We start from the raw sequence: 14,682 nt of genomic DNA on the forward strand, positions 1-14,682 counted from the left end.
GAAAAAGCGTGACTCTTGGCTTCGGATGTAATGCTATGCTTGGATGGACATAACTGATCATTCACATATGAGACAAAAGATGAACGATGATCAGGAAGAGAGCAATGACCCCGGTCTCCACAGGGCAGCGTGGATCAAACTTACATCCAAAACATATTGTGCGTGTGTGCATGTGGTCGCACCACCCACTGTGTTGCTTTCAGTCTCTACTCAACAGCACACACAGAAAAAAAAAAAAAAATGTATATTCATCTTACATTAAAGAAATGTAAAATATTGCATGGACATGCCTCAAAAACCTCTGGGGCTCAGCAAACAGTAAAAAAAGTCAAAAAGGCTGAATAATTATAATAAAGTATACGGATATTCTTCAATTACTGATTATTACTGAATTTCATCTGCAGAAATATTTGTCTTTGTTTTAACAGTTGTGGAGCTGCTTTTTCCTCACCAAACTACACTTCCAGAACATTAAGAAACAGTTTCAGCTCATTAGCAATGGCGGAACAATCCCTGGAAAGGCAATATTGAAGAACAGCAGATTTGATATGACAAATCATGATTTAACCATTTAACACATACTAAAAAGAATGAGAGGGGTGAAAGAAGGCACCGAAAGTCTGGCAGCCACCTGAGTTGTTGGCTACGTCAGAGAGAGCAGATGCGTACACGTGGACTCCTTTCGTCTGCATGATGTCTCTCTCCAGAATGGGTTGCCACCAAGTTTCCAGGGCTGAAGGTCTCAGCGCTGCTCCTGAAAATGTACCTGGAGAGTTGCAGTGATAAATGCAAGATTTCAATGGATGCTGTCTATGATTGGTCAACGTGTTGCCCACAAAGCGAACAATTAGCCGAAATGATGACAAGATTCGTAACTAGAACTTACAAAGAACAACGTGTTTTTTCTTGGAAAGAAGAATGAAGAGATTTTTACAGATATCAATAAATATGTTCTATGGGGAACATACTTTGTTAAAACAGTGTGTGAAAAGGCAACATTTCCAAAAGGGATTCATTTATTGGATGGAATTGGGTTGAAAGTCTTTGTGAAAATCACTGTGGAGAATAGTCTTAAGTGATTTTACAGTTTTTAAGAAAGCTTGATGCAACTTCCACTCAGCGGTAAATACAACCACATGAGAATGAACAAGAAGGCATTCAGAGTGAAATCACGAAATGCAACGTGAGCGAGATTTTCCACCGACTTTAATAGATTTGCCAGCATGTGCAAGAACTCACAGGAATTTTTCTTTCTGTCACTGGACAGAAGATCTCTGATATGTTCTGCGTATGCAGCCGTAAATTGTCACCGTCCCGTTGCTTGGAATGTGGCTACATAAAAGGGCCATTCGCATTAGCATTTAAGAGCCTTTTAAGAGAATGCAACCATGGTATTTGGCACAACTCTGTTACTTCTAGCAAAGCACTACTTTTTCAGAGATGTGTGTGTGGGATTACAGCTTAAGAGGAAATGAATGAGACGCAAACATCAGTCACAAGAAATAAGAACTAGAAAGACGACAACCATGATTTGAAATTTGGAATATTCATTTAAATTGTAAATCGATAAAGCTGCAACTGAAGAACACCCCGGTTATCTACACTTTCAGGAATTATTTGCGTTTATTTGTTTAGGGTGGAAGAAGCAGAAGGAGAAACATCAACAGTCACAAGCAAAAAGAATGTTCATGGTCTCTAAAAAACTAATTTTATTTAAGTTTTTCAAACTCAAAAACGAGGTGTAATTGTAATCGCATATGTCGATTGTTCATAATTTAATATATACATTTAAATGCAGAAAACAAAGCTAAAATTGCAGAATACATCCTTTGGGAATTATTTATTAAGGGATTCTCATTTGGAACCTACATATCAAAAATATCCTGGCATATTATCTACATAATTCCCATTATAATTCATCATTAACTGAAGGAGCCCTCAATATAACCCCCCAAAGAACTCATCTATTTACACTTTTCTCTGCAGTTCAGTATTTCAGTTCCCTTTATGTTCCAGTTATATTCCACAGTCATTATATACAAAATGGCTTGATTCCCATTTGAAGCCCAAGAGTTACGCATGTGTACTTAAAGGGGATTATACCATTTCTCCCTGGTTTTCGCTGTGGATTGCTGGTTGCCATGGATATTTTGTCAACATACTTGTTTGATAGGCCCAACGGCGAAAAGAAGGTCCACTTCCTCTCACAAGGCCTTGTCTCAGGAGATCTTTCCAACCCTCCCCGAGTAGTTGCTCTACTTGCAAGTGTGCATGTCGTTCATCGTCTCACAGCGCCGACACCGAACGTAACAGCACCAGACGAACTTACACTCGCAGCGCTCTACGTGTCGTACCACGTGTGTGTTGTAGCCCCGCCCACAGCACAGCAGGTTGCAGCCGTCCGGCCCGACTGAAGTTCTGTTACACCTGCGGCCCCTGGTCCCCGTCACGCCCAACCGTCGGTCCTCCAAGCAGTAATTTGGCGATTTGTTGAGGAATATTAACTCCTCTTTGGCGATAGGCATGTGGCGTTGGTCTTTGTCCTTACGTCGCATCTTACGTTTGGAACGCTCCACCACCTGAACGCTGGTCTCGTAGCGCTCCTTCAGGTAGGCACCCACACGCTCAAACGCGGCCATTGTGCGCCAACACGTCTTTACCGCACACGAACCCGACACGCCATGACAGCGACAGTCTGTCAACATTGTTTTGGCCACCGCCTGTAGAGGAATAGGATACGGAGAGCATTATATATCTGATCGACAATAGAAAGAAGCTGAGATCAGGAGAGTAGCTTGTTTTTCTATGTAAGCACGCAGACATGTGAACTGATTCAATTTCAGCCTTCCAACAATTTATTTTGACAGACTTTCTGGACTTCAGGCAAAAACGCGGAACTAATGTAAATCTCCGGGAGAGTTAACCCTGGTTGACTATAAACCACATTTCCAAGGACTATATAATTTTTAAAGATGGAGATTTTATGTCCTTCCTTCCCTTCATGTTCTGCACCATGTAAGTGGAAGGAGTATTTTGTGAGCTGACGACTTTCATAAAATAGGAGCATTCGTTTGGGTGAAGGATTACAGGGGCCCTTCGCTGACTTGAGGGGAATTTTGTCTCGCTTGAACGCTCCTTGGTGGTTTCCAACCAGAGCTGTGGTTTAGGCTCTCCAAACACTTACAAGTGTTCTTCAGTCGAGGCTGTGGAATTCCGTGCAAATCATCAGCTTCTTAGATTAATCAAGAACATGTGGGGAGATGTAACTCATTTGAACGATAAATTGCCAGAGCTGGAGCAGCCCATTACTATTTCTGTTCTTATTTGGTTGTTTTGAAATAGTTTCTATTGTCAGTTAGAACAAGTCAAAGATTCATTTTGCTGGAGAAAACTGTCATATTTTAAATGGTAAATACATACAGAGAGTATGCAAGTTTGCCGTCTTGCATAAAACCTTGAGGTGATTGAGGAAACCTTGTGTTGGAACATCAATATTGAATTTTAGAAATGATACAAGGCCGTTTATAAACGCGGCTGTAAGAAGACCTTGAATGCTTTATGAATGTTGCAAGAATGCTGTCTGAGGGTGGACATTTCCTCCACTATCACACTTTTCATATTTTCTCCAATTAGAGTGAATTAGCATCTATATAGGGAAACATAGCCCTGAACTAAGAGAGCTCGCTAGGTCTTTTGCTGTCTTTTTGAAGCAGGCAAGCAAAGTCACATGTAAATTGACGCTTCAACTTGACATATGTCACTCAAAATGTGAATGGAAAGGCAAGAAATTCTCTCAGTATGTCCATGAAGGGCAACCACCACGATTTCGAATTAAAAATCCCATTTTCTCCATGATTATCATTTGATGATAACTATATAAAGCAATGACATATGCTTCTGTAAAAGTTGCAAGTCAGTGTGATTTCAACTTAAAAATCTCAAAAGAGATCAAAGAAGTCCCGATGGAAACCGAAATTACGGCAAAAGCAACGACCACACACTCCCATGAGGCAGTGAATTGATTACATCATTTGCAATACTTTTGGGATTTTAGTTTATGCCTTCATAAAAGACAATAAGTACAAAGTCTTGTACCTTTGTCGATTTGTTAAATTAATAATAATTTTTGTTACAAATAAAGTTTGGAATGTTATTATTTCTCTCAGGGTTGGTTTGTTTAAGTCCATGACTTATTATTAAAGCCTTTATTAAAGTCTATTTTGAGATCTCTAAGGAGAATATTAAGGGAAAAAATAAGCGAGCAGTCACTGTTGTGCAACAATGCACAATAGAAAGGTTAGTTCTGTGTCACCCACCTGTCTCCCAGCCTCGCTGTTATGCTGGTTCATAGTGAGCAGGGCGTCCTCACCACGGGCTGATGTGTTCTTTACCGCATTTTCGATGAAGCGGCGGCTGAACAAAGTCCCGAAGGCGATGTCATCCGAGCACCCGCCCCAGTGCCAGCCCTCTGTAGGCGAACCGCTCCCCAACAGGCTCGTATCACACGAACACTCTGTCATATTTCCTGCACTGCAAGAGCGAGTGACTGCGTGAACCAGCCCGGCAGCCATTACCGAGTAGATAAATGCTGTCTCTTTTGTCCCTTGAAAAAAAAGAAAAAGAAGAGAATGTAAGCAAGATGCCGGTCGGTTACTTACAAATGTTGAAACAACCAGAAAATATGGGAATGTGAGATAACCAACAGGACATTTGTGAAAAGGATCTCAGTCTGGGAATGTTACTTACATTCATACAGAGAAACATTGATTTCCCACTATAAAAATGAGCAAAAATGTTTGGCTGAAGTTTTTATTTTTTAATTTATTATTGTGAGAACAGATGATGCTATAAAAATTCTGGGTTACACTATACTTAAGGTGTCCTTGCTAGAATGCAATTATACATTTAGGGTTTGGTTTAGGGTTAGCTGCACGTAATTATGCAAAATTTACAGTCAACTACATGTGTAAAAAGGACACTAAAATAAAGTGTAACCAAATTCTGAACAGCCTTTTGAAAAGATGTGGTTTTTAAAAGTCACTATTTTGCACATTAAGTAAATATCTCTGATGTACATTTCATGGATGGATGGATTGTGTTAAAAGGTTATTTGCTTGGATTTGAACTGCTCTGTGACAGAAACTTGGGGTAAATCTTATATGAATTCACAAAAATCAAGAAACACGTTCTAGCATGTCAGTTCGACTCTTTGTTTTGTAATCATTCTAATCCTGTATGCATTAAATTCAGGGCCAGCTGAAGACCATAGTAAATTTAGTAAAGAGATTGTTAACCTAAAACAGATGTGGGTTCACAGCTGTTTCCTAAATAAAATCTCTGATCAACACATGAATCAGCATTTCAAATCAATCATTAAGTGGTCAAACATAGGATTGACAGTCAATTAAAAATATTCAGATGCTTTAAACAATTACAAAGTGATAATCCAGAAACTTGTTTTTCTTATGTCAATTGAAGATACTGATTATTTTTTGTTGAAGTGTCCAGTAACCACATGTACGCATAACATATTTTAAATTATTTTTTTTCTGCTTTTAGACATAATTTTATCATTGACATCTGAAGGTGAATAACCTGCTTTACGAGACTAATGTTGAAAGAAAGAATATACTAGAAATACAGTGATCATCAAGCGTTTAAAGTTTGACGATATTTCAATGTATCAAGCGTTATATCGACTTTTATGAATGTTTTTAATATACATTTTCATTCCCACTTTTTAAAGCGTTAAAAAAAAATCCTCTCTGTCCCCCTAAGTTTTAGTAGGCCTAATTTATGCTGGTCAAAATGTATATTATTTACTTTCATTGATAAAGTAAACTGCATAGTTAAAAAAAAAAAATTAATGGACATTCAAATTAAATCTATTTCAATGTGACATTGCATGCATACCACTGGTGAGCTCGTAGCCGAACACGTTCGGGTCCCGTCGGGTCGAGCAGTTCCAGCGTTCGTGTTTGAACTGCGTTTGGCACTCGGTGATGCCCAGGCGCGCGCCCTCTTTAACGCTCGGTAGAAGGTGCGGTTTGCGCGCGCACAGCTCCTTCTGCTTGTGCGACAGGGGCAAATGCGCGCAACCCAACTTCTCGGGCACTCCTACAGATGTGATGCCCAACCACCTGTGATGCGGAGCAGTGTGACACAAAGATCAGAAGCGGTTCTCCTCTCCTGTCGGCCTGGATTGAAATGCCATAACCAGGCCCGAGGAAAAGGAGACAATTTTCAAACATTTTATTCAAACAATATTTGACAGCAAAAACGACACAGCACTTATTTACTTACATCCAACTCCCTTGAGAGCACAGAGGGCAAACTGAGAGCCATATAATGAATAAATGGTAAATTGCATGTATTCCACAACCGGTTTTATCCATGTCCACTTCATTTAACAAGTCCCGAACTGAACGTTAGGACAAAGAAGACTCATACCGGTCCACTACATCTAATATCTAGCGTATGTAATCCACAAACGGTGCTTTAAAATTCACAAGTCTCCTTTCAGGTATCCATGAAGTCGCAGGTACGAAAAAAAAACATCTAACCACCAAGAAGTCACCTTCGCCATCACTGCGAACTCAAATAGACACAAACAGTTATATACTGCTGTTGGAAAGCGCGCAACTAAACACTCTCATGTGCAGCGCTCCCACATCGTGATTGGTTGGAATGCTTCATTAATATTCAGAAGGTACGACCGTTGTCAACACTGATTGGACAAAGCGATGTTGGCTTGGAGCTCTGTGAGAGAGCAAAGCGAGAAAAAATCAAGTACACTCGGGTTTTTGTGAGATTGAAAGGACTGTGTTAAGAATAAAAAGGACTTTAGTATTTAACTGAGCATATTTAACATATACTTAAAAAATAAAAAATAAAACATAAAAGGTTGAACAGCAGAAACGCTGACGCTTAGACAGGGTAAAACCATTTAAAATAAAAAATGTTGAGATTTAATAACTGCCCACAGTGTTCAAATAATACAATAACTTTCAAAAGCGTCGACTATTATAAAATAACTTCAATAAATTAATCATTTAAATATATATTTTATTATTAGTGAAACTTATATATAGCCTACATACATATAGCCTACGTTAAAGCGGAGCTTCCCAAATGGGGGTACTAAGGATTTCGATTTTGCTTATAAAACATAAATAACTAAAACGATGAGCACAGAGTATATTTTCTACTTTGACGTGCTACTTTGTTTTCACCCATAGTTATTGATAATCAACTTTAATAATGATTTCTAATATATTAGTCGAAACCACCATACATTCCTTATTTGGAGTCGATTAAGGGGGACTTACGTCTTTTATGGGGGTACAAAAAAAAGTTGGGAAAAACTGCCTTAGATAATCAATAATAAAAAAACAGTCTAAAGAAGTCTAAATGAAATAGTTGATATGTAATTATATCATAAAAAAGGACTATGATAATGCTATAAAAAGGCTTTTTGAATACATTTTAATAAAAAGGGTTCTTTTTCAGCAAAAGTTTTATGTTTGCATGAACTACACTACACGTGTCAAATTATTTTTCTGCTAAAATAGCATATGGCCTAAATGGTAGAATCAAATTAAATAGAAGAAGAAGAAGAAGAAGAAGAAGAAGAAGAAGAAGAAGAAGAAGAAGAAGAAGAAGAAGAAGAAAAAAACATTTGATAAATTCAAGAACCAATTTGTTTTAAATTATGAAAATATAAATTTTTAATTGTTTGTGATGTTAAGTTTCATTTCACGTTGATTGTTGGAATCACACATTTCATGTAGGTTACAACCAGACAGATACCTTGGCACAGCCCTTTATAAAATTCAAAACATATGTAATAAATTGACCCTAAAACTCATGTCAATAAGAGAGTACGGAATCTTTACGTGTCACCTCATGCGGGTTCATGGGTTCATTTATATTACTTCAAGTAACTGGTGGGAAGATATTAAAAAGTTATTTTATGAGATATTTCAAACTTCCAGCACCACTTCCTGTTTAACGTAAATTATGGACAACTGAAACATCATGCATTCCAGCAATTTAGAGTAAATCCAGCAACAATATAAAAATTCTTACCATCAAAAAAGTATAAATAACCTCTTCTTTGTAAACAGCATTTATAACATTTTACACAGATTATTATTAAAGGCACTAGAAAACACTGGTAGAAAAATAAATGTAGAAATAGAAAATAAACATAGAAATATGTGTGAGGAACATAAGACAGTAATACTACAACATAAAATATACTTCATAAGACCTTTGGCATAGAACATACTTCATAAATACTTGATGAACCTGGCATGTGAAGGAAAGGGGGTGTAAAGCTAGACTTCAAAACATTGCCCGAGCTTCCATAAAAGTGACAATGTGAGGCAGGGTGACATCAAAGGCACTCCATAGCAGCTGCAAAACGTTCCCAAAACATATTGGGAACATTTCAGCCCATGGTTCAGCAGTAGCAGCGTTGTGGGAATGTTGCATGAGCGTTGTAGGAAAGTTTTTGAAAGGCTGTTTGAAGACTGTCTTCACAGTTTTTTCATCAGCATCGCACTGCAGCCACTGCCTGCCCTTAAGCCACAGCTGCCAAAGTCATTTGACAGGGCTTCAGGGGGTCTCATTGAACCCTCCACACCCCTTTTCCATCTGGATCGCTCAACACAGAAACACACATGCACAAACAGACACCTACCTAACTCGCCCTCCAATTTACCACTTTGATACAGCATATGGTTTAGTAGATTTAGACCAGTGGTTCTCAAAGTGTGGGACGCACCCCCCAGGGATTTTTTTTAAAGGTTTAAGGTTTACGAAAAAAGTTTGAGAACCACTGATTTAGACCTATCGGTGTGCACAGTTTAGCCCTTTCTCAACACATTGAGCACACACACACACATATATACATACATACATAGCTCATTCAGACACACACACACCTGAACAACAAGCACAGGTTAGCGTCACCAGCCGCTAAATGTCTTTTTGTCACTGTTGGCGAATGGTCCTGTTGACGGCGTGATTCACACATATCCTGCTGAGGAGGATCTCCGAGTACACCGCGTTCACTGGTCCCTTTACGTGGTAGGACACGTCAGGTGGAGACGATGGATCCTCGTGCTGTTGAAGCCCCGTTTGCTCGTTGTCCGGGTTCCCACTTTCTCCACCAAGCTTCAAGATCTTCAAATTTCTTTGGGAAGCAGCAGTTGGAAAGGGAAGCTTATAGACCTGCAAACAAAGTAAAATGATCTTCAAAGACATTTCTTGGTCAATCTGATTTCTTTAGAATCAACTGAGCTAATCGATGATCTATGCCAGGGGTTTTCAAACCTGTCCCTGTCCCGGAGCACTGCACATTTTGTATGTCTCCCTTATCTACACCTAATTCAGGTCTTGCAGTCTCTACTAATGAGATGAGGAGTTGACATACAAAATGTGCAGTGGGGTGCTCCAACACAGGTTTGAAAACCCCTGATCTTTGCCATATTAAAGCATTAGTGCCCATCCACTTTTTCAGCAGCATTTTCCCATTGGGAATTTAAAAAAAGTCTTTGTTAAAGATTTATAAGTCAGGAACCAAGCCAACCAGCTACAAGGTGAATCACAAAATCACAACAACACAAAGTTTATTTGAAGCAAAAAAGTATTTGAAAATGGGACAAAAAGACAAAGGTACAAGGCTGTGTACTTAATGGCTTTAATGAGGGGGGGGGAAAACTACAATCCCATGAAGCATTGTGAACAACAATCAAATTAAAAATGGAGAAATATAAAAGTATTAATTTACAGTTGATGAATATATCTATAGAAAAAATAGCCTGGTCGCGACTCCCTGATTGGTGGGATTTTCATCATGGACAATGTAGTTTTCCCCCACAAATTTAGCTGTTAAACAATTATTTAAAAAATAAGTTGAAACAATGCGGGTTGATGGCTTCAACAAAAGCATATAGCATTGGTTAACAACTTTGAAGCTCACATTAGGTCTGTCTTTAATGGTTCATCATAAGTTATTGTTAAAAATCTATTTCATAATGGAGAAAATGGACAGTTTTTACTTCCAGAACCCGACTGTTGCACTCAATACACAGGGAATGAGAGATTTTGATCATGTAAGCAAATAACCTATCTGCGTGTGTGGCTCTGTTCTCTGACATGGGACACATTTTTTAAATTAGGAATCTAGTCTTTATCCCCTTTCAGTTTTATATCCTCTTTAAATGGCCAATTCTTATTAGCTCCCTGCTCTACAAAATACTTAACAGTTAAGAACTTGTTTCCTCTGAGCACTAAATAACAAAAAAAAAATCAAAAACCAAACAACGGCTCCTTTAAAACTTAAGCAAAAGACCCTTATGTGTCGTTAAGTTTGTCTGGTCTAAATCTGCTGGCCTGTTGTCAGATGTGGCCGCTCTACAGTGATATCAGTCCCATATGTGAGCAGGTTTGGTGTTTCTACCACCACTTCACACACTTAGTGAGCTAATACATCTGTTCCCAACCTGCTCTTTATTGGCTAATAAAAACCTGCCTAATTGCTAATTACTCATTAACTGATCCGCAAATCACATTTAGGGTGAAGTAAAAAAAGGAATGGCTTCTCTTGTAAAAGATTTATGGGACTGGAAGGCTGGAAAAGTGTTTCTAGAAGGATCTGGGAGTGCGATTGGTAGAACTGTTTCATTCACACACATGTATGTGTGGATCTAAAAAACACAATGTCAATTAGATGTGCCTTCTGCACAGTGAATTACATCCATAATAATATAACTACAGATACAAATTTACAGAATTAGCACTGAGACCCTGGTTCAACAACATGGTTCTTAAAATAAGTTATGTTATTTTGGCTTTAAATTAATAGAAGTGTTTACGCGAGGCAGGTCTTTAATCAGCATAACTGGACTTTTATTCATTTTAAATCATTGTATAACACTTTTTACTGTAGTACAGAATTACTATTGAACAGTTTGGGGCCTGTAAGATTGTGTAATCAGTGTCCATTGATCCTTGAAAAGATTATTGGTGATTAGAAAGAACAGCACTTCAAAAGAACAGCATTTATTTGAAAAAAATATATTTTGTAATATTATAAATGCATCCTTTTATGATGAGTTCTCGGTTTATAAAAATATTCATTTCTACCACAAACTTTTGAACGGTAGTGTTAATCTCTTTTTTTTTTACCTCATGAAAATGGCAGGCACATCGTCCCTGCAGGAACTCCTTATAACGACCCATAGTGATGCTGAGAGTGTCAATGACCTCAAATCCAAGATGCTTGGCACTTTCCAGAATATTCTTGTTCACATTATAGAGTTCTTGCACTCCATTCTAGAACCAATGAATGAAGATGATAAAGAATGTCAATAAATGAATGAATACAGACCAGATCCAAGGACCTCTCATGGTCTCCAGTGGTCCTTACCAGTGGAAGGGAGCGAATACCATCCACAGGCAGATGGAAACCCATTCCTAAAGACTTCACCACCACCATGATGTTCTCAAGACCCTCCCTTGGAGATAAATTAGAGATATGATGTTAAGTATTAAAAGCCACACAGTCAGATTGGTAGTAAACCACACAAAGCAAAACCAGCAACCTTAAAAAGGAAGAAAAGTATTTGCCATTGGAACTTTGTTAATTAAAATGTGGTCAACTTAAGCTAATAATGAACAGGCTGTGGCATTTGTGTGGCATTTGGATACATGTTTACCTCTGTAAAACCTGTTGAATGGTCCTCAAATGGTTCAGGTTCAGCCACTGCACCCCTCCAGCAACCAGCACTGTCTGAGGTGAGTTCTCCAGGGGTTGTGACCTGTCCCGATGGAAGTGGTTTTAAAGAAGAGGTTAAAGATCAACACCACGTCCTGAAAACATAACCAACGATCCATGCCATTGATGCCAAGAACTGACCCACAAGAACTGACACAAAAAAAAAAAAAAAGTATTCAAACTGCAAACTGTTTCGTTTTCCACCACTAAAACAAAATCGAAATCCTGCTTATTAATTTCATTTTGCAAAAACAAAAAGTGTCAGATCATTCAAGCAGCTCCCAAAACACGTCCCTAACAGATGCACACTAAAACACACTCAAACACAAACACAATCACATCTGTGCTGCATATCCCACCCTTCTGCCCACATCAGTAGCTGTGTGAGATCAACAGCGCGCTGAGCCAGCAGCGGTTAGCGTTCCTGCTGAGATACTCTGATCTGACACACAGACTGCCAACCACATACAGCCCACATCCCACCATCAAACACGCTGCCAAAGTCATTCAGTGTGTTAACAAGGCCTTTACCACCGACACCAAACCCTCACATTCACAGCTTAATGGGTGCAATCCACAGCCACATGGAGCCACAGCCACAGCCACAAACGTCCTCCAGCGTGCACGTACACACACACACACACACCTTTCTAGAAGTTGCTGCAGAGCTCTTTGGAAGGTGGGTCTCTGGGACTTTGGCAGCCAGAATTGTGGGTAGTAGGAGTAGCTGACGATAGTTCGGCCCTGGTTCAGGTTGTGGTAGACGATGGTGTCGTGGGCCTTGTCCCAGTCCTCCAGCGTGGTGTTCACCCTTTCCATCAGGTAGTACATCATCCCTCGATTGGTGGAGTCACCGATAAACAGGACCTGGGTGAAAACATGCACATACCTCAGATGTTGTAAGACATGGACTGACTTCTTAAACCTAGATCTTGTCAAGTCAAAAAGTAGACTGCACAATACACACAATCCTCCATTTAAAAGGCACAAGTCAGTCTTTATGTGTTTTACTATGCATCTTCTTTTACAACAGATCTTTCCAAAAGGTTTTCAAAATATAATAGCGGAATTACCAAATTATTATTCTGCTGGTCATGTGATCTCAACATGGCTGCCTCCAAGAGGGGTCCAGTGTTGGGTAAGTTACTCTAAATAAGTAATTAATTACTAGCTACTAATTACAATTTGATTACTGTGTTAATTAGTCTCTCTAAAAGTCTCTCTATTAGTCTCTCTAGTCTCTCTTTTTTATGCTATGACTGGGTGTGTATGTTCTTCTAGCACTAGCACTTAAATTACATTTTTATAGACTCAATGAATGATACACTGACTGGAGAGCACTTTAAATTTTGTTGTACCTGTGACAATGACAATAATGACAGATTCTATTCTATTTTATTCTAAAAAGTATTGCATTAAATTACAGTAATTAATTACACCCAACACTGGGCCCACTCCTGTGTAAAATAAAACCGCTTTTTCTAAGCCACTAATTTTAGTCTCTTTATCTCATGTGAGGATTTATGTTTCCAAAATACTACTTATTTTTCAGGAAGCTTCTAGTATAAGTACTTCAAGTATATTTGTCTAATGAATACAGCATATTTATAGTATTAGTCTGGTATAAATCTTACCAATTCAAAAACTGATTTTTTTATTTTATTTAAATCAATGAAAGAAAGGTCAAAAAAGGAATAATGCTAAATTTAAAAAAAATATAGTATTTAATGAATGCTAAATGAATAGGCTTACATAATTATGATTATTAAAATGATTAAAAAGTCCCTTATGAGCACCAGACTGCAGTCAACCAACTCAAATGCAAGGAAGTGAATAAATAATGTCATTATAAGGGTAATAATTACAATATGCTCTGCTGAGCATCACAGTCGCCACGAAGCACTTCAAAAGAGTCTGATAAGCTTGGATGTTCGTCTGTGTGTGTGCTTCTGGAGTGAAGTTGGCAGGAATGCCAGTCTAAATCACAAGATCTCAGGGAGCAGGCATTGGACACCACTTACAAGATTAAGGACAAATACTTTCAGCAAGAAGTCAAAAGTTGCACTCATGTTGTTCCAAACCTGTATTCTGTATTTTTTCCCCAGTGGAATACAAAATAAGTTGTTGTTTTTTTCACTTGTGGCATACAACAACAGTTCATACAGTGTCCAGAGGCTGTAAATAAGATAAATGTAGTTTGTACAGGAAAATTAATAGCATACAAATTTGAAATGACACTGTGAACTCAAAACGAAGCACAGGGCTGCCTTGAGACTGCAGAAATGGATTTAACATGAAACAAATTCATGAGTATAACTCTAGTTCTTGACAATCTAAAGCTCTTTTATTTGAAACAATCTTTCCTGAAGAGTCACTGTTTTCCTGTTGGAAGGGCTCGCAGTCAGAAGGTTGTGGTTTGTCTGTATAGCGAGAGCTTGGGCCCTTGTGTAATGTGGCTATTTTTTGTGTCAGATCTGATCTTGTGAGTCTTATATCGAGAAAAGTGGAAAGAGTCATGCTGTCAAGATGAGCGCTGCGGGAGTGTTTGAAAGGGGAACAGACTGTAGGTTTGGCACACGGCTCTGAAAACCCCTGCTGGGCTTTAGGCAATCATTTAAAAACAACCCAAAACACAGGAGGTGAGCAGATCACATTAAGCTAAAAAATAAAATAAAAAATAAAAATAAAATGTAGAACACAAGAGAGTATGGTTTTCTTTCCCAGAATCCTTTTCCCTCTTCTTTCTGAGGAATTTACAGCATACTTATACGCACATATTTAAAAGCAGCAGTGTAATTGAATCATGCGGCTGATGTGAGCTCAGCACCTGCTGTTAGTCTCTGATAAACAGCTGCTCTCTGCCAATGGAACTTCAATGCTATTTGCCTTCAACATTA

At 38.5% G+C, this 14,682-nt stretch overlaps 2 protein-coding genes across 4 annotated transcripts in view; both read right to left on the reverse strand.

The window, feature by feature from the left end:
- Positions 1–1,189: 1,189 nt before the first annotated feature.
- On the reverse strand, positions 1,190–9,040 carry wnt16 (wingless-type MMTV integration site family, member 16; the record flags this gene model as incomplete). 2 transcript variants are annotated; one of them, XM_079868118.1, is made up of 4 exons in its annotated part: positions 1,190–2,720; positions 4,317–4,603; positions 5,914–6,140; positions 6,304–6,592. In XM_079868118.1, 4 exons carry the CDS (start codon positions 6,393–6,395, stop codon positions 2,256–2,258), a joined length of 1,071 nt encoding a protein of 356 aa, XP_079724244.1. In that variant the 3' UTR covers positions 1,190–2,255. The 2 variants fall into 2 exon arrangements, with proteins under 2 accessions (XP_079724244.1, XP_079724245.1); XM_079868119.1 differs by lacking the exon at positions 6,304–6,592 and adding an exon at positions 8,949–9,040 and having other exon boundaries at positions 1,688–2,720.
- cped1 (cadherin-like and PC-esterase domain containing 1) overlaps positions 7,707–14,682 on the reverse strand; it is a gene marked incomplete at its 3' end in the record, with an annotated part of 48,177 nt that continues 41,201 nt past the window's right edge. Inside the window, exons 17-21 of one of the 2 annotated variants that reach the window (XM_079868114.1) lie at positions 12,432–12,652; positions 11,727–11,828; positions 11,438–11,525; positions 11,197–11,343; positions 7,707–9,237 (exon numbers count right to left, since the gene is read on the reverse strand). In XM_079868114.1, the coding sequence (XP_079724240.1) occupies positions 8,998–9,237; positions 11,197–11,343; positions 11,438–11,525; positions 11,727–11,828; positions 12,432–12,652 (798 nt within the window). Of the gene's footprint in view, positions 9,238–11,196; positions 11,344–11,398; positions 11,526–11,726; positions 11,829–12,431; positions 12,653–14,682 lie in introns of both variants that reach the window. The other variant, XM_079868115.1, reaches the window with a different exon arrangement.

This window comes from Squalius cephalus (assembly GCF_949319135.1).
Source record: "Squalius cephalus genome assembly, chromosome: 4".
Lineage (NCBI taxonomy): Eukaryota > Metazoa > Chordata > Actinopteri > Cypriniformes > Leuciscidae > Squalius > Squalius cephalus.